Consider the following 20667-nt stretch of genomic DNA (forward strand, 5'->3'; position numbering starts at 1 on the left):
TGTGCAAGACAAGCTTCAGTAGAAGTGATCTAACCAGGTGAAATCTTAGAACAAGTGTTTTATGGTTGCTCTGATTCTAAGCAGATGTGCTCAAACAAAGTGAGTAACACTTCTAAAGCCCATGTCCAAAGTGCATCAATTTGGACTGGTGGGTGGATAAGAGGCAGTAACCTGCTAAAGGGTACTGTAGCAGGAATTACTTGAGTCAAAGACCTTCAAACTGCCACCTAGCACTACCTGTTGCACCGTATGTTCATACTAGTACCAGTTGAGAGCACTATAAAACCAGCTGAAACTGGACATCTTTTCCCAGTGCATTTTATTGCATAGTAGTATTGAGCCAGTTTTACTTTTGTGCATTTTGCAGAAGGCCATACACTGAAAAGCCTCAGTCAGGCAAAAGGATACAGGTAGTTAAGTGATTTGCTTTGATACCTACCATTTGAACACTTCAAAATAAAAATGGTCTTTCACTTAATCATGTACCAAACCCACAAACATCAGCTGTGCATATTCTAGCTATAGTGCTTTCAAAGTGTCACTTCAAAATGGAACACATGACTCCAACAGAAGACATGCCACAACCCCTCTGATGAAAATGCAGCTCTTGTTACAGTGAGCCACCCTCATGAAACAACAAGCAATAAACTTTTATACATTAAAACACAGTGACTATTACCAGAGACTCATTCCATAAAGAACACTAGCTCAAAGTGTTGAAATGTTCTTTATTTACAAAGTTTGAAACAGACCACAATCTGGAGTTCAAAGAGGGAAGGAAGAGTTAAGATCCACTGTTCATTAAGGCTTAAATCATTCCCTTTTTCCTGGACAACATTCCATGTCACCACTGTGCAATATTAAGAATATTGTAACCCTGGTGAGGACAGTGGTGATAGACTAGACAGTGGGTGGAGGTAACAATAGCTGACAAAGCCTTTAGAAACAGTTTATTGAAGTAAAATGCCTGAACAGGCAGAATGTCTATCATGGCCATTCCACAATGATTTTTTTTTTTTAAAAAAGGAAACTATCAATATTGTCCTTTGTTATGCATCCTCATGTTTTCCATCCAATATCCAGTTATAGCCATTAAGGAACAGAAAGTGGAGATTAACTCCTATTTCCCTAGTTAAATGTTTCCCTTACAGTGGATTATCATGCAAGGACTAAACCCCAAAAAAAAGGAAAAAAATTGTAAAACACTGCCAATGGTTAAAGACAGGTGGCTATGCCTGCACTTGAACTATGCACATCTTTATGCAATCTCTTTAGTATGTACATAAACAGGTTTTTTTATTAAAAAAGGTTCACCTAAAGACAAAAGCTTGCAAGTACTATAAGTGCCTGACCCTGTATCAATATGATTTGGCAATATATACACTGTAAACACAAAGGGCTCAGGAGAGAGAGTCTTCACTCACTGTGAGAAGACAGCCTGAGGTTGTCTTGCTAACAATTCCATCACTGGTTCCATGATTGATCACTGTGCGAAACCAAGGCAGAGAGGTGATGAAGATGAGAAATTCACAGCAATTGCAAAAGTCCTGTGGCTCATCTGCACCATTTTTGTTCTTGGGGGGGGGGGGGGGGGGGGGTATGTGAGGTGGATACAAAACTGCATTAATGAATGAATACATATTCACTTTAATACTTGACTGTAGTAAAGATTCACACCCCATCTGCATTCTGTAACTCAAAATCAATTTTAAAGCATTGTTAGATTCTCATTTAAATACATTAAGTAATGCTAGAAGAAACAAAACAAAAGCAGTACCCAAACTTCTTTGTCTTGCAAGGCTAAAGTGCTGACAGCCTCAGAGGACTGGAGGAAGGCTTGAGATGGCAAGATGGGGCTTGATGCCCAGAAAAACATGTGATGGAGGTCCAGCAATTCCTCATTAGTGTCAGCAACCTGGCCATCTCACTGCAATGTGCACACACTCCACACATACAGACACACACCAGCACACAAGTCCTCACAAATAAAAGCACACTGGTTCATGAAGAATCTTCCTCGCCGTCTCTGGCTTTTTTGTACACTGGCATGTTATGGAAGGTGGGGACCCAGCGGTTGTCATGAAGGCCAACATTACAGCCAGGAGTGTCCTTCTGGGAACCATGGCAACACATCCAATACCCTGGCCCATATGGCAGAGCCTGGCAGTAGGGCTTGTGGTGCCAGCGGCAGAGGGAAACATCACCCTGGCCATAGCGCTTCTTGCACTGCTTGCAGGGGTCATCCTTGTAGCGGGGGTCTGAGACCCAGCGAGAGTCAGCAGGCCGCACACCGTAACTCTCAATGATGAACTTGAAATAATGGCAGGTGCACTTGAGAGCAGCCAGTGTTTTGGTGGGCAGGAGGCCAAAGATTTTCACCATGATGTGGTGGGGTAGAAAGGCCATATACTGCTGTGGCTCCAGAAGGAGCTGGATCTTGAAACGCATCTCAAGGAACTCATGGGAGACCATGCGGCGAAGCGGAAACTGGGAGCGCTCAGTGTCAGCAACATCCTTGTCCTGCGCAGCATCTACCTTCTCTTTGTTCCACTTATCAGTCAACACTAAAGAGTAAGACTGAAGGCCATCTTCCTCTTGGTTGCAGGGGGATTCTGGTGGCTTTGTGTTCTTTACCTGGAGAGGACTTCCTATGGCAGAAGGAAGAGTGTGCTGCTCCTTCACACATAATTGCTGTGAGAAGAACAAGCTGCCTGGGAGCGGTTCCTGACGATTGACAACGCAAGGCTCGCTCCCTACCCTCACCTCTTCCTGCTCAAGCTCCACATTCCGCTCATCCTTTGGGGGACACATAGGCTCTGTGCTAAACTTTCCATCCTGTGCCAGGTTAAGCACCTTACAGCCCTGGACCTTGCAGGAGAACATGGTCTCTGCAGCATTGAAAGGAACACCATGCCCAAAGTCCTTCCCTCCATCTGCAATTGTTGCCTCAGAAGGGATTTGAGAGCTAGTAGCTTCTGCACAGCCTTTTGAACCTTCACCCAGTTCATGCAGAGGTTCTGGCTGACCCTGTGCAGATGCTATGCAGGCTCCGGTTCCTGCCAGCAGTACCCGACCCACACTCCTGCGCAGGCTGTTGTTGCGTGACAAGCTTCCAGCTTCTTTTTCACACTGCTGCTTCAGGCATTCGGAATCCAGCTTAGCCACCATGTCCAGTACCCGCACGCACTCGCCCTCCTCTATCCTGTCTTCCAAAGGAGGGAGTCTTCCTGGTTGGTCAGCCAGTGATGACCCCACCTTTGGTAAAGCACTGCGTAGGGGGCATGGTTTAGAAAAGTCCACCTGCTGGTCACATGCCATCTGTTCAAAATTTGCCACTATTTCTACCACTGAAAGAGTCCTGCCACCCTCTGATCCATCAACCTCAACTTCTCTGCAATGCCGTTCCTCAGACTGGACAGCTGGAGGAGCCATCATTTCACCAAAGCACAGCCGCTCAATTGCACTCTCGCGCCACATTTTTTGGTGCTCTGGCCTCTGTTGCCTGTCTGGATTTGAAGACCATTTCCGGCGTTTAGCAATGGACCCTTCCACCTCCCAGCAACTTTTGATCTTCATGGACACTGCCCGAACACCAAGGTTCCTGCCCACAGTCCTGGTGAGGTCTCCAGCAGTATCACCAGTATGAGCACACTGTGCAGCAAAAATTGCTATTTTTTCCTTTGTGTTGCCAGGTTTGATGACAGCCCAGATGTCCAAAGGCCCCTCGCCATCATGCCCTGAGTAGATTCGCATGTCACTTTCTGACACAGTAGAAAGCAGTAGTAAAGAATTGAAGACCTTGACAGAGGATGCCTTACCATTCCAGACCCTAGTTTCACATGATGACTCTGTAGGCACCTTGGTGACTGATGGGATGGCACTGCTGCTGCAAAGGGTGTTGGTGGAGATGATCCCAAAGGGGTGTCGGGCAATTTTGGTGTTACCGAGTGTGGTTCCCAGGGAAGCATGCTCTGTCCTGAACGGCCCTTTTTGGCTATGAAGGCCTCTTGTGTTCTCATGGCTTGACTCCAGTTGAAGTTCCTTCTTTTGGGACTTTGGATATGACGACTTTAAGTGCATGTTAGCAATCCTAAGTTAAAAAGAGAGGGGGGAGGGGAATTACCTTAAATACATTTGAATAGTACAAAACCTCCATACATGCAGAAAGACCACAGGAGTTTGAAATTAGTTGCTGCAGCCTCTCACAAAACATATGGACAAGCTACATATACAACTTCTTGCCATGGCTTTCCCTGTCATCTTGCTGCAATTCTACACTTAGCCTGTCAAGTGTAAATGCATAAAGCTGAGAAACCTTCCCTTTGCCAGTCTGTCTCAAGACTTCATGAGACAAAGTGGCAATATGAAAGTGCTGCACTTCCCATTTTTTCTCTATATAAAAGGGCAAGTTCTGCACAGTTCATAATCCAATAGTGAAACTGTGATCCTGCATTTTACATTTACTTGCTTAGCAGATGCTTTTCTCCAAAGCAACTTACAATGGATACTATTTAGTGTCACTAGCCCACACACGCACCTTATTCACCGTGGTGACCTACACTGCTAGATACACTGCTTACAATGGGTCACTCATCCATACAGTGGAACACTCTGTATCACTCACACACACTATAGGGGAACCTGAACAGCATGTCTTTGCACTGTGGGAGGAAACCAGAACACCTAGAGGAAACCCATGCAGACACGAGGAGAACATGCAAACTCCACACAGAATGAGCAGGGATCGAACGCATGTTCTCTTGCACCACCCAGGCGTTGGGAGACAGCAGCGCTACTCGCTGTGCCACCGTGCTGCCCATTTTACACTCACCCAGTTTTAGTAGAACAAGGCATGACTTCCAGGCAAACTCCATTCTTAGTGCAGTCTTTCTTGGATCCCTTAGGAGCAGTAATACATGTTGAATGTGGAACCATTGAGCAAATCAGCAAAATTGCTCATTTAGTAAGAGGATAATTTGTGCTAGAAAGGAGCATTTTGCTCAAATGCTCTAGATGCACCAAATTTAACACTAGTTTAGTGGTACTACTAATTTAAGTAGTAGTTTCAGTAATTCTATTTTCCTTGAATGAAACGGGAAGCTTAAACTATATTTTTGGTGATGGAAGAAATTAAGTTCTCCATTTGTAAACAGACCTATATAGCATACAAGTTACTTCCATTACCCCAAGTTTACATTCTCTTTTAGCAGTCACAGCTTGGTGATTTTTTGTTCCGATTTAGTAGTGACTCTCGAATCCTTTGGGTTAAAAGATGTTTCCCTGAAATCTTTATAACTGAAGGAAGTAGAATCACAGGACTAATGCAAATAACTAACATGATGCAGGACAGCTCTCAAATGTATGGAACTGTCCCCTCCAAGAAGAGAAGGACAGCAAGCCTAGTTACCATGAACAAGTGCTGCACAGACATGCACATCTGGGTCATGACAGACACACTCCACTAACCAGAGCCCTTACACAGAAGTGCATATAAGGGATCCTTCTGCCTGTGGGGCAGGCTGGAAAGAAGCTACCATGACCAAATCTGGGCTGGCATTCCAGGTGTTTGGGCTACCACAAGTGGTGCCAGTGACAGCAGGCAGCCAGCTTTGATGCCATTTCCACACACAAATTTCACTGTCACAGCATGTCTCTGCTCCTCACCCCGATTAACTTGTTTCTAAATGAAGTGCTAGGACACTTCACTATCAGCTTCACTTCATTATGACATTGAGAAGTATGTGTGCAGCCTGTAGAAAAAACAAGGAGACTAACCCATTTAGAAGGGGCTTCACCCCTGGAATAAAATGGGAAACAATACACACCTATTACAAACTACTTCTGTCAGCTTGTGGGAGGGGGTGCTCTAGGGAATATTGTGTGCATACACAGAGACAAATCTGGACAGGTTTACTCCACAGGTACTGTCCTGCAGGAGGACAAAGAAGGGACAGGCTATGCTTCCTAACAGGGAAGGAACAGGAATGCACCTTGAAAAATGGCACCTGCCACCATATGCTAGCAATCTTAGACACCAGACAAGCACTAACAATGCTGAGAGAAGGTATTTATGTACACAACAGTACTTTTTACCTTCTCTGAATTTACCTGAACAGTCCCAGTCTTCCCAAAACAGAAGATGAAAGAAGCCCTCCTCTCTAAAACCATGCCATTTCTGAGCTGCTTGATAAAGAACACTTGACCACCTTAAACACCACAAGAACTAGAAACAAGCAATTAATCCAGGAACTGTTACCACCACCCCACTCCCCTGATAAGACAGACTGACAGAGCATCTAAGATGTAATGACTTCACAAATCTCACCTTGAAGTCTGGGATACTGATTTTTAGAAATAATTTTATGCTTGGCTTTCCATTCCTGGAATAGCCTATTGCTGTAGTTCAAATGATGCAATCTTGAGGAATTTACTATAACAGTGGGGGGAGGGATTTCAAATATGGTTCATCTCTTGTACAGGGGCTGCAATATGTGCAGGTATTCATCCTACTAAACACTGATGGAATTTTTGAAAAGTTATTGGTAAATGACAAGATCACCTTGAGTATTATGGACAACACATACCAGAGCAGTCAAGTTACTCAACAACAAGGCCTGCACAGATATTTAAGCAAAAGCAGAAGTGTTCTCCAGCAGACAGTCTACTTAGTTATGTAGTTAAACCACAATGTAAGATATTGGCAGCTGGTACAGCACAGCACTACGTAGCAGCCCAGCACATATCTGTACACATCTCAGCTGACTTACTATGCAAACCATTCAGTACACAACTCAGTTTCCTCTACACCTCACACATTGCAGTATCACTCACCAACAATCACCTTGTAGGAAACTGAATGACATAAGACTAAACATGGCAGAAGGCTGAGTCATGAGAACATGAGCTCATTCCCAGCCTTATGTGGCTTCCATTAACTGCATACATGCTGTCAAGGGTCTGAAGAAATGTGAACTTGCAGAGACAACCAGTCCCTCACCAGAAAACAGAGTAAGCAAAGTTACAGCCCTGGTAGTGGAGGGATTCTACCATCTCTACTGAAGTCCTCAATACATATGGCCAGTGTTAAGGTAATCCAAAAACATTAACATTTCAACTTAAACCTGTGTGCCTTCACCATATTTTCCCCAGATGTGTTTACTCCCATGTAAATGAAGCATGACAAATTGAGGCCCAAAGAATGTGAGATGAAAGTTTAAGCACATTTGCAAACTTCCCATTACAAGCTAGAATAAAATGGAAGGCCTAAATAGTAAATAGCTGTCAAAGTGTGACCGCGCTGCAAGTTTAGGAGTGCCTCTTGCTTGGAAGTTCTTTCTGAGGAAAAACTCCCAGCATCCTTCCCCTTCTACACAAAGACTGAACTAATTATGAATTCACAAATCTCACCACACACGCAAGCTGCAATATGTGCAGGATTTCATCCTACTTAACTATATTTATCCTTCTAGGGAAGCAGTCTGTGCTTAACTGGATTATCCTCATCAGGTGAGGCTCACAACTACATTCTATAGTCCACCATTAAAGGAGTGAAGACCAGTGACCTGAAGTGTTGTCTACTGAGGAAAGATGAAGGTCTCTTACCTCCAGGATGGGTTCTGCACTTCCCTGTAGGGGGCAGATCTGCAGGAAGTCATCATACATTCACATTTTCCAGGCAGAGGACTCCTCCCACAGCTCTAACAGGTTGTCTTCTTTACACAGCAGGATCAAGCAGCCTCCCCCTCCTGGCTCCAGCTGCACTACAAGGCAAGTGGGTTGTGGGGTTGTTAGGAGTGTCACCTCACAACTAGATAGTCCAAAACCCCCTTCTGTAGTAGACCTCTGGGCAAAGTAATTTAAATGGCTACATTTTAGCATATACTGGGCTGTATTAGGTTGCTTGATTTTGCACAAACTGGCATTACTACATTACTACTGTTTCAGCACTATTACAACAGGTGGTACAGCAAATAGTGCTGTTGTCTCCATGCCTGGAGAGGACATCAGTTTTATCCCTGCAGCCTGTATACAGAATTTGAGGAAACCACAGCATCCAGAAGACAGACACTAGGAGAAATAGGACTAAAACTTCACTATGCATCTTACACTGCTCTGGTGTATAGATGAGTGTGTGACTAGGCAGTGTACCTACAACTGGAAGTTACCTTGGATGAAAGGGTATCAACTAAATACTATGCCAAATTCATTGAAGATTCCTTGAGAGCTGTCTGCCAAATGAACAGATGTAATCACCACACTTGGCAAAAAAAAGAATATGCTGGGTCTTAGTTTCAAAGTGCAAGAACCCTTTGGAATTACCTGGATTTCTGCATAAATTTCTCAACGTGGTCTCAGTTTCAATGAAAAACAGAAGATGGTCTATGAAAAAAATTGCCAACAGTGTTCCATTAAAACAAGATATTTACCAGTGGCTGATTATTCAGTCATTTCTACCTCATTTCCGTTTAGACTTAAAATTCACTATTAGCTAGCTTATTTCCTCTTCTTTGAATCAGCTATAAAGCCGAATACAAATAAAATTTTTGTTTGGAAAAACCATGCAAGACTGCAGTGCTGGGCTTTGTTTGTGCTCTAGTTTGGTAAATTTCTAAACTGTGCTAAGAGCTGTAATTTAAATTTACCTCCAACAAAGCTGCTAATATTCTATAACTTGCCCATGCTCAAACCTACTCCACCTCTTTATAGCTTTACACTAGAACACTAAAGCTTCCGAACACCGTTTCACCAACAGCACTGTGCAACCATCACTTACATGTCCCCCTAACCTGAAAACCAGGAGCAATTCCTTCCAAAGTTCCTGAAGAAACATTCCCACAATTTCTCATCAAGTCACACAGGCATGCAGAAGATTGTGTACATGCAACATACATATGTAGGCACATCTGACTCTTTCCCCAACACTGCTTGCAAACCACTAACCCATCCAGGAGTCTTCAGTGAATCAGCTGCTGATTTGAGAGACACAATCTTGCAGTTAAGCAATCAGGTAGAAAGATGTTCTACTACAACCTTTCCTGAACCTCATCATCATTGATCTTCACAGTAGTCTCAAGTACATCTTTAGCCTGTCTATTCAAATAGACTCTCTGCTGCCTCAGCAGCCCAATTCTTACCTGAACACTGAAAGCCCTACAGAGTCAAAACAGCTCAGGGAATCATCAGCACAGTGCTACCAGCAGTCCAGGACACCTACACCACACGCTGCCTCAAAGATGATGTGCATCGTGAACAATCATAGTCACCCCGTACAGGCACTTTTCTCTGCCATCTGCAAAGAAGCTCACATCTATTCAAACCTGCACAAGACTTTCATGTTTGCAGCTATGTCTCCTCTTAATGTAATGCATAAATTGTACTTTTGCTGAGATGTACATTGCTTTGGACAAAAGCATCTGCTAAATGAATAAATGAAGTAACTAGTTGGACTGCTCCTCCCAAGCACACTGGTAAATTACACTGCTGCTTGAAGCATTCTCACCAAGTTCTCTGGCTGTCAATTGGTATTGTTATTACTGTTACCATTATTTATTGCTATTGCACTACTCACTCATCGTCTTGTTTGTGCAGTATTTCTATTGTCTGTTTTTGTCCATAGTCTGTGGAGAAGCATTCAGGAAGAATTTCATGATACTTGTACCTATGACAAACTTGAACTAACACTTGGGCTCTGGGGGTAATGAGATTTCCCAATATAGAGATGAGATATCACTGTTAGTTGATATATTTAACATGGATATCAAGCAAGAAGATACTGCATTACCCATGGAAAAGTACAACTGAGTCATGCTACAGTACTGTTATTTCAAGAGGTTGAAATAACCCAAGCACACTTTATGAAGGGGACTAGCAGGGTACCAAGTGTATCAAATTACGTTTTGCTTTATTTAGGCCGATTCCACCATACTGGTTTAATACCACATATCTAGCTTCTCGAAATGCAGAAATGTGTAGCTAAAGCAATCAACCACAGGGATGGCAGGTGGCCAGATTTGTTCATAACCCACTTACCACTTCAGTCTCCAAAACAGAAAGGACAAAAACCCTGGCCTGCTCACCATTCAAGTCTAAATTAGCTGCACTACTACAAAGACAGAGCTTAAAAATCTAGAAAGCAGTCTTAGTCTGCTCTGTATCCTAAAAAAAAGTAATGGGACTGACTTCTGACAATTCAGATCTGACATGCAGAAGCCACCACCTAGCGATTCTCTGCTAGACACAGAGCAACAGAAGGCAACCACACCCAAACAGGTTAACTTCAGACTCTCCAAAAAAAAAAAAAAAAAAGCCACAATTTGAGACATACCATAATTACTGCAGAAGGCAGAATGCGCATACACAAAGGAAAAACCTGAAAGTCAATTGAACATAAGTTCAAATACTGACATTCATTCCAATTCTTAAAATGTAATCCTAGTTCTCAAGGGTACAATGGATTCTTCTTAGCCTCAACTCTGTTCTAACCTATAAAAGCTCTGCAAAGGGTGGTGAAAACCACCCAATACATCACCGGCACACAGTTACCTGCCATTGAGCTTCTTCACCACAGCAGATGTTTGCACAGAGAACACAAAATCAAAGACTCCTCACATCCTAGTCACAAACTGTTCAATCTCCTTCCATCCGGGAGAAGATACAGGGCCATTTGCACCAGAACCAGCAGGTTCAAGGCCAGTTTCTTCCCTACAATCAACCCCCTACTGAACTCTACATGTCACCATTAGGCCACTGATGTCTTACTGATACTTTACTGTTTTTGACTGCTTTTAATCATGTGGTTCTGCTCTACCCTGTGTTTCTGGTGTTACCTATATAATATAGTAATTGTTAATTACTAGCATGTCCTAGTTATCTTTGTGTATATCTACATGTATGATATATGTATTATACATATATTTATCCATATTATATATGTATTCTATCAATACATACACAATGCATTATGCTTGCTACTGTTGTACATACTCTATAGATATATTCCTATTACTATCTGCTCAACAGCTTCTATACATACTCTATTCCATATCTTGTTTACTTGTTGTACATAAATTTATTTTTAACTGCACTTGTTCATTTGCACAATTCTACTATTTGCACTTCTAGGAGATGCTAAACTGCATTTCGGTGCTGTGTACTTGTACTGAGCAATGACAAAGTTGCATCTATCCATCTTTGACCTCAGCATGATTTGAATTAGAGAATGACTATGGTAGATATTGTTCAAAGAATAATTCAAAATTGAAAAGGATAAATATTCAGTTTTGTATATTTTCCTTAATGTAAAATATCTTAGTCATTGAATAGCAATGTAAAATTATAGAGGATGCTCCAGTAAAACTACCTCAAACTATTTACCCATTTGCAGCTTGGTATCTTAAGACTGCTAAGGATGGACGGAAAGACTCCTTCCCCAAAGTGATTTCTGCTGAATGCCATATAGTGTTATACATCAGTGGTGAGATCTCTCTCACATTATGGGTGAGCCTGAACAGCATGTCTTTGGATTGTGGGAGGAAATCCACACAGACACAAGGAGAAAGTACAAATGCCACACGGACCAAGTAGCAATGGAACCCAGATCCTGTCACACCACACCACCCATAAGGATGAAGCCATTTATTCATTTAGCAAATGCTTTTCTCCAAAGCAACTTAGTGTTAAAGTTACATCTTTAGATTTATTTACCCAGCTGGGTAGTTTTACTGCAACAGTTTTAGGGTACTTTGCCCAAGTGTACTACAACCAGAGGTAGGGTTCAAACTTGCAACCTTTTGATCCAAAAGGTAGCAACTAACCCCTAACCCCACCAGGTGTCCCAGCCACAAGACTGAAAGACACTTTTGAGAAATGCATCATATATGCGGGCATGGGGAGAATAAGCAAATGCCACACAAACTAAGCCAGATGTGAACCTACACCTAAGGTGCTGTGAGCAGCTGTGCCATCTGCTGGGCCACCGCACTGCCCCAGGTACATTCCATTTTCCTAAAAATAAGCCAGTAGTATTTTAACACTGAAACATTCTTAAGCAGTCAAACAGTAATAAGCATAGTCAACAGTAATATGCAAATGCTTCCACAGCAATCACTTAAGTGACCATTTCATCTGCTGCTTGGCTGAACTTAAGTCACAAGGAAACACACAGCATTATTCCAATAACAAGTGGGGGGGCGTGGTGGCACAGTGGGTTGGACCAGGTCCTCCTCTCTGGTGGGTCTGGGGTTTGAGTCCTGCTTGGGGTGCCTTGCGGCGGACTGGCGTCCCATCCTGGGTGTCCCCCCTCCCCCTCACGCCCTGAGTTGCCGGGGAGGCTCCGGTTCCCCGCAACCCCGTATGGGACAAGGGGTTCAGAAGGTGTGTGTGTGTGTGTGTGTGTGTGTGTGTGTTTTCCAGTAACCTGCTCAAATAAGATCTGAGCGCAAGAATTTACAGACGTTGCAGTCAATGGAACCAAGAGGAGTCTTAGGCCAGTGGTAGGTTCTGCAGCAGCATAGTACACCACTCACAGTACCTCACATCCACCCATGAAGTTATGCATCAGTCTTACATGACAGAGCCATTAGCCTCTAGTCACCTGAGCAAGAAGTGTATTTCATAGCTTCCATGAAAAGCATTTTTTATGCAAACAACTTTGAGCTGAGATGGGGGGGTCCCCCACACACAAAATACAGTAGTCTTCACTTCTATTCTCAGAACCCCAGCTCAGACATTTGGAACTTTCATGGGATTGTTCATGAACATCAGCACACTGCCCAATCAGCTATGTGCCTAAAGCAGGAACTTTGTTACACCAGGCCAAAATGACTTACCAGTTGTCTGTAAAATACCATCACACACCTTGAGCAAATGCCCAAACTCATTCCTCCCCCCTCAAGTTCCTGTACAGACAACTCAACATCAGCTTCTAACACTGATAATCACTCAAGTCAATCAAGGACCAGAATATGCTCAAAAGTAAAAAAGGCAATGCCTTTAAACACCATGGCAGTGTCTCCAAAGGCTCAAGTGTAGAGAACCTCAACAGTCTACATGGGGGTTTATGGTTCATTCCATAAAGGAAGAGGCACCAAGCGAACACACCAAGTGGTACAGACGAAATATATAAACTGACAAAGTAATTACTGCACTGTTGGCAGTTAAATGGAACAGAAGGTATCTGCCTGTTAATCATGTCACAAAAGACATGAGGAAATAAACTAAATGATGGCTAGAACTTTAATTGGCACAAAAGGACATACCCGCTTACTTGGTTCATGTTAGGCTTCATTTACACCCATTACTAAACCCATAGTGAGGATAAGTAGACCAGCGTATGAAATATTTCACAATAACCCAGGCTAGTGGAGACTGATAAACAGTCAAGTTAACCCCAGGTGATCACTGCATTACTTTTGCAATAAAACCACCCATTTTCTGAACTGGAATGCAATGATGGCATGCAAACCATATTTACTATTACACTGTACAGCTTAATCATGCTACAATATCCTTGTATTGTCAATGACCATTTCAGTAGGACAAAAAAAAGTTAAGGATCATTTGATTAATGTAAAGGAAACAAGTGCACATCAAAAAACCTTACACATGGGTACCACAATTTTTTGCTTCTCTCAGGCACAAATACCTAAACACTACTTCAGTCTGAGGACTGCACCACAGACACACTAGGAGAGCTTAATGATCTCATCCAGGCAGATGCAGAAGCATGATTAGTGGCCTGCTGAAAGATCCACCGCTTTGGAACATCTGCTTCAGGAAAGCCCACCAATTCTATAAGTAGTGAAATTTGCCACTTTAAAACCAAAAAAAGGATACTTCACCTTTGCAGTTACATGCAAGCTCTGCTCAGTAGAAGGAAACCAATGCAACTACACAAATGTGCCCGAGGTCTCAATGGAAGATGAAGTGCAAGCAAACTTAAGACAACCAGTAATTCTAAATTTAGTCACTGGTGCAAAAAGAACGGGCCGAGAATGCAAGCTTGTTGTGAATTTCATAAGCAAGACAATCCTTTTAACCACGGAACGGCTTCCTTCCTGACTATAAAAATTAAACATGCTTTTAAACACAGTCTACATATGCAAGACAGAATGGCAAGGCTCTTGAATTCATATGACAGTTTGCTGTAAAGCCCATTTAGCAAGACAATCCCATGTACAATAACCATTCCAGGAGAACAGCAAGCAGAGGTGCAGTTCTAAAACAAGTGCTGCTTTTACCAATACAGGAAGAGTTAAATTGGAGGAAGTTAGAAACTGAGATGAAATGGCAGCACAGGTAGACAAGCTGGGTTGAAACTGGACAGAAATCATTAGTGATTTAAAGGTCTGACTGATCACCTCTCCCTCTAATGTTGTTAGGCTTTACATACAGCAACATTTAAGATCACACAGGGAGCAGGAGTTGTCTGTTTTGGCAACGCCAATGTGAGAACCAGAAACAAGCAGACAGCAGCGTTCCCTTTCAACTAAGACGTATCCTTCATTATCAGAGCTGCGGTGGAAAGCACAATACCAATCTGTGTGGGCAAAAATATACTAAGTCAATTTGTGATGTCATCTACGACAGAAGCGAGTGGTTCACATCCTTCAGTCACTCAGTCATGAGGAAAAGGTTCCTGGTTTGGTACAGGAGCAGAGAGGGACACGAACCCACGGCAAAGACTGCAACGGTGCTATAATATAAATCACTTTGAGGGTCACCCCCAGCACCGTCTCATGATGACACAGGTTTCAAAGAGCTTCACTGTCCCACACACAAATTCACTCTTTACTCGACGGACACGCAGAAGCGACGAAAGAGCCTGGAGCTTAAAGATGATCTACCAACTTCCCGGGCGTTTCACAGCTGCTGGCCGAAGGCCCACGATAAGTCAGTCACGTCGCGATCGTTTTCATTCGCAAACAAATGGTATGCCGTTCAAGCTCGAGCTTGAAAGACAAACGCTGCCGCTTGCTAGCTTTCCCCAGCGGCTTCCGTGAGGCGGCTGTTCGGTTCAGCACAGCTCGGTCCGGGCCACCTCAGGACGGACAGGCCCTGCACACACGCGCGGCGCTCCGCCCCACGCCAGGACTCAGGAGGATGAGGATAGCACCAACACCACTATGTATGTTGTGGTGACTGCAAAACAAGGGGAAAGGGGGGAGAGAAAGAAAAAAAAAAAAAAAAAGTCTCAAGAACCTGCTGGTGGGGGGAAAGACACTGACTGGTTCCCGCGGAACCTTGCTAGAGCAGGTCCACCTCAGCTAGTCCACAGCCGTTAGCCGCTAGTTGTGTTAGCACCCGGACTCGGACGAAGCAGCTCGCCACAACCACAGCCAGCAACCGTTGTCCAAACACGTCACCCACCTTATTCCACTACTGCCAGTAACACATGCATACATTTACAACACGAAAGTGCGCAATGGCGAACAGTCCCGGCGAGAAAAGCGCGGTAAGAAACACACATACCATAAGTCCGTTCAGGCGACTTGCGCCTACACTAGTAGGAAATGTTTTTGATACTGCTAGCAAAAACTGCGCGCCTCCAGAAACAGTTTCGTCTTCACCGATTGGCGGGACACGAGCTCATCGCTACCCAGTACACTCGACCGAGACCATGACCGCAACAACGGCAAAATACTCTGCTGCCCTTTCCCCGACTTCAAAGCAAGTCTCTCCTAATCCAACACGGCGATCGTCCCCACGTCCCGCTTCATATAGCGCGTGGCAGTGTGGCGTTCTGACGTCACACATCACGAATACGGCCGCGCACGACGGAGACGCGCACGCCAAGCAAGGAACATGGTGTACTGTGTAACCCAGCGGGCCTGTGGTCCCTCCTCTCTGGGGTTCTCCGTTAAGTATTACAGTATGAGCAAGGGAAAACAGAGAAGAATTACTTAATTTTTTTAAAATTCACTAGCCACACTTTATTGTGACCAGCATACAGAACAACAACATAATTTTTAAAACTGTCCTGCATTTGCAGAAATATTTAGATAATTGCATACTTGGCCTATAATTAATAAAAAAAAGTTTGCACTTGGCAATAGTATCATCATTTAGTAGGTTGTGCTACAACTTGTAAGACATGGAAAGAACCAAAAGTAATAGTAGCACCACAGTACTGGGTGTTGTAAAACTTTGCAAACTGGAGGGCCATGTTCCCTGCCACCCCTGCCAAGCGTCTCATTTCAGTGACATCATCACTGAAGGAGGAGTGAGGTGCTGCAGTAATAAAAACATGCATTATTTTTGTGACACATGCAGCTTGCTTTGGCTGGATAACACCAGTGTTTGGCAACTAACAACACAGGAATGTTGGCTCCTATTTACTAAGTAGGCTTTACATGGTGGCTGGGGCCACAGTGGAGTGCACAGGAAGGGGGGGTACAGTCACCTTGCTGGGTGTCCCACACAATATCTGCATAATTCATCGCGGCTGACTCTGGTTTCCCCAAAGAATATCATGTGCGCTTTCCATCATTAAAATGTATGGCTGACTTGCCTAGGGATTCTTTCATGGTGCAGCTTTTCGGGCATAAGGCCACAGGATGTAAGAAAAATGCAATTGCTAAGACACTTGTTTGTTCTTCTGCTTTTAATCTGTGTTTAGCATAAGTAAGGGCTAGCAGGTAGTATGGGACTTAGATGCCCTCCCTGTGGACTCAATGGTCATAGGTTCAAATCCCACCTCCTACTGCACCTTGAAACAAGGTATTTGCCCTGAATTTTTTTTCTGAACCGCTTGCCCCACACAGGGTCACAGGGAACCAGAGCCTACCTGGCAACACAGGGTGTAAGGCCAGAGGGGGAGGGGACACACCCAGGACAGGATGCCAGTCTGTCGCAAGGCACCCCAAGCAGGACTTGAACCCCAGACCCACTGGAGAGCAGGACCTGGTCCAACCCACTGCGCCACCGCACCCCCCAGTTGCCCTGAATTAATTATAACAAAAATATAGTTCCTCTGTAAGTAGTTGTAGGCACTTCGATGTTGTAAATTGCTTTTTTAGCAAACTGTCAGATAACTTTAAATTTCTTTTAGAGTGGTATCTAATGAGTTTCTTACTTTCTCAAGTACAAGGATGTCAATCTCAATAGATTTCAAGATGCTTCTACTGATTTGTTTCACATTTCTGTGCAGGCTGGCTCAGAACTTCTTGCCTGTTTTTCTGTGTTTGATGGTTTTTCTTCGCTAGAGATTAGAGCGACCTGTTCCACACATGGTCCTGGTAAGTGGAAATGGTGAAGATCAGGATCCTGGATTTTGATGTGCGAACTTTTTACAGAGGTAGGATTGTAGATGGTTGTCTGCTGTGTGTGAGGGCATGAGGGCATGGCGGGTTTGGCCTGTGGCTGCTTTCTGGCAGGTCTGGGGTTCGAGTCCTGCTTGGGGTGCCATGTGGCGGACTAGCGTCCCGTCCTGGGTGTGTCCTTGTGCCCTGTGATGTTGGTTTAGGCTCCAGTTTGCCACAACCCTGCTTGGGGCAAGTGTTTTCAGACTGTGTGTCTGCTGTGTTTCTACATGTCTGAGTTTTTCAAAGTGAGAGTGAACAGAGATGTAAGCATGTACAACAGAGAAAGAAACTTGTTGAAAATGGAGAAAACAACCCTAAAGGTGCTCAGCTGGGCTGCCACGATGATATTATCCCGGTGCATTATTGTAAAGGGTATGTTTCCCTACACGTTCTTGCTCTGTGTTTAATAAAGAGGAAAGAAATATAATCAGATGTCAGTAGTAAAAAATATCTGTGTTCTTGTTGTAATGTTTTCCAGTAATTTTACATACTACTACTATTTCAGATAGTTCAGTTAAATACTAAATTACCAAATCATGAATGATCACCTTTGCTAACTATCTGCTAATGACGTTATTTGAGTGCACAGTATCCAGATATTTACAGGGCACCAAAAATTGTTTTAGCAGCATCCTTTTTAAGAAAGGTTAAGATACTGATGTTAAGCACTAAATTTCATGTTACTGTACAAAAACATATTAAATTCTTGGGCAGCAGCATACAGCATAACTGTTGATTCAATTCAATTTTTTACAGTGCTCTTCTCACCAGAGTGACACAAAGTGCTGAATACATTTTGAATGCTAAACAAAGTTGTTGAAAATAATCCAAAATTACAAATTTTCATCTGTCCTCTTCAACCACTTGTCCCGAGTGGGGTCATGACGAACCGGAGCCTACCCGGCAAGTAGGGGACATACCTAGGATGGAACACCAGCCCATCACAAGGCACACCAAGCAAGGCTCAAACCCTAGACCTGTCACACAGCAGGCATTGGCCAAACCCACTGCACTACCCCGCCCCACAATTAGAAATGTAAGACATAAAAATAAGAATAGAATAAGCCAGTTGGCAACAATGGAGAGGAAAACAAAATACTCCTGATCGCAACCAAAGCGAGAAAAATAAACCTCTGGAGCTCCATATATGAATGGCTGCCCCCCCTTCACCTTCTGGGCATTCTATTGTGTTGACAGGAGATCATCTTGGATATGTCTAATACGAGAAAGAACAGTACAACTGTCAAGACTGAGCTGCAGTCTACGGAAGCTATAATTTATTTTTCAAGCACAAGGTTGCTGGCTCTGTTGGTCATATTATACTATCAACAGTGTCTGGCAGTGAAGTACACCAAGCATTCTCAGTTGGTGCAATGTACCAGTAAAAGACAGTTGAGAAACAACAAACAAGAGCTCTCAGTTAAAAGATGAACAGTAAGTCTACAGTGGGTGCAAAAGGAAAAAGTAAGTCTTAAGACTGGATTTAAAGACTGAGACTAAAAGAGCATTCCTGATACTTCTTGGTAGATAATTCTACAGTTTGTGTTGTCTTATGCTCATTCCAAGCACTGCTTTATTATTCTGACTGTAACTATTAAACTAAATGCAAATTATTGGGGCAGCTGGTAATGTAGTGCTTAGCACAGCTGCCTTTGGACTTAAAGGTTGCAGGTTTGAATCCACCTCTAGCTGTATTACCATTGAGCAAGATACTTACTTTGGAACCCCAGGTTTTTTTTCCTCCCTCAATTTTTGGTTGGGAGTTTTGTTCCTTTCTCCATAGTCAGTAGGTATACTTATAGCTCTATAAAAGCATTATATCATGATAGTTGATAGTTAAGTGTGTTCTTTGTTTTTTTATCTGATGTTTTTCTTGCCTTATGCCTGTGTTAAAGCATTCTGTGTCACTGCATGAGAAGAGTGCTCTATAAAAATAAATTGAATTGAAAGTATATCTTAGTGAAAACCTTAGAAAACATGTATAAAAAATAAATAGTCATTAACACATCCATCCATTATCACTAACCACTTGTGAAACATAGAGCCATATGAGGGTTGCATGAGGCATGAGGCAGTGTACACCTGGGGTACACCACTTTTATTATTTTCATAACTTCAAACTATGTTACAATTAAAACTTTTATAAAAATTACTGAAATTAAAAAGAACACCTAGTAATCTGAATGCCTTCCAGTTGATCCCACAACTGGCATCTGTGTAGTGATTAGAGCAGCTCCCTTTGTACCCAAAGGTCGCAAGTTTGCTTCCCCCCCTGGCTGTAGTAGTCTTGAGCAAGGTACTTACTTTAACATTGCTCCAGTAAATTACGCAGCTGTATAAATGGATAAGTAATTACAATTAATTACAATGCTCTAACAGTGTAAATTGCTTTTGGGAAAAACATCAGGTAGATGTAATGTAAATACACACACACACACACACACATTTTCAGAACCGCTTGTCCCAGACGGGGTCACGGGGAACCGGAGCCTACCCAGCAACACAGGGCGTAAGGCCAGAGGGGGAAGGGGACACACCCAGGACGGGACGCCAGTCCACCGCAAGGCACCCCAAGCGGGATTCGAACCCCAGACCCACTGGAAAGCAGGACTGTGGTCCAACCCACTGCACCACCGCACCCCCTGGTAATGTAAATAACCCTGTCCAATTTTTTCAGGTACTGACCACATGCTTTATTAGCCTCAGAAACAATAAAAGCTTAACAACACAGAGGTTATTGATATCTGGGTAATGTTTTGTCAAATAATACAAAATCAGATTTCAACTATTAGGTCCTTGGCTCAGTAATGGTTAGGACAACTGATAATGTGTATGGAACATATCTAAAAGTTTATATTGCTACTTAGATGTGCTCTTGTGTGATCAGTGATTCTCTTGAAGTGTTGCTTCATATGATTAACCTCTATATTCCCCTTTCAGCACACATATCAGTATCTTAGTTTGAAGTTATATGTTAGTTTATGAATTGAGCTGAACTTACTCCATTTGGTTGTGAAATTAAGACTTATGGTAGTGTAAGGGTATTAATGTTATTGAAGAATTTATATTATTCCTGTGATTTGGTCATGTGCATGTGACCAAGGCAGAGCATTAGTATATTGAAAACTTCTGCAAGCAGTATGGAAGGAGACAAACAGTGCATTATACCCTTGTCACTTTAAACAACACAACTTAAAAATTTGAGCTACACCTTGATCTTGTCCTGAGTGTTCTGCTCCCATAGAAGCCAATGCTTAAATATATTCATTTAGCTGAAGCTTTTCTTCAAAGCAACTTACAGTGTTAAGGTGACTATTATTTTCCGATTTATACAGCTGGATAATTGTACAGGAGCAATTTAGGGTAA

The 20667-nt window shown here is 43.1% G+C and overlaps 1 protein-coding gene across 6 annotated transcripts; it reads right to left on the minus strand.

Annotated features, from left to right (window-relative positions):
- Nucleotides 1-158: 158 nt before the first annotated feature.
- Nucleotides 159-15739, minus strand: fbxo34 (F-box protein 34). 6 transcript variants are annotated; one of them, XM_018764228.2, is made up of 4 exons: nucleotides 15469-15739; nucleotides 7603-7760; nucleotides 3819-4090; nucleotides 159-3737 (listed from the first exon to the last, which is right to left on the minus strand). In XM_018764228.2, exons 2-4 carry the CDS (start codon nucleotides 7656-7658, stop codon nucleotides 2002-2004), a joined length of 2064 nt encoding a protein of 687 aa, XP_018619744.1. In that variant the 5' UTR covers nucleotides 7659-7760; nucleotides 15469-15739; the 3' UTR covers nucleotides 159-2001. The 6 variants fall into 6 exon arrangements, with proteins under 6 accessions (XP_018619744.1, XP_018619742.1, XP_018619741.1 ...); XM_018764226.2 differs by adding an exon at nucleotides 8320-8379 and having other exon boundaries at nucleotides 159-4090; XM_018764225.2 differs by having other exon boundaries at nucleotides 159-4090; nucleotides 7603-7755.
- Nucleotides 15740-20667: the final 4928 nt, after the last annotated feature.

This window comes from Scleropages formosus, chromosome 15, assembly GCF_900964775.1.
Source record: "Scleropages formosus chromosome 15, fSclFor1.1, whole genome shotgun sequence".
Classification (NCBI taxonomy): Eukaryota; Metazoa; Chordata; class Actinopteri; order Osteoglossiformes; family Osteoglossidae; genus Scleropages; species Scleropages formosus.

Bases quoted from the DNA above. Each gene is read 5' to 3' on its own strand.
- fbxo34 (XM_018764223.2), bottom strand. From the start codon at position 4,935: ATGGTTCCACATTCAACATGTATTACTGCTCCTAAGGGATCCAAGAAA. The intron at 4,091-4,831 runs GTGAGTGTAAAA...TTTTTAACTTAG, and splicing joins CCTTGTTCTACTAAAACTGG to GATTGCTAACATGCACTTAA.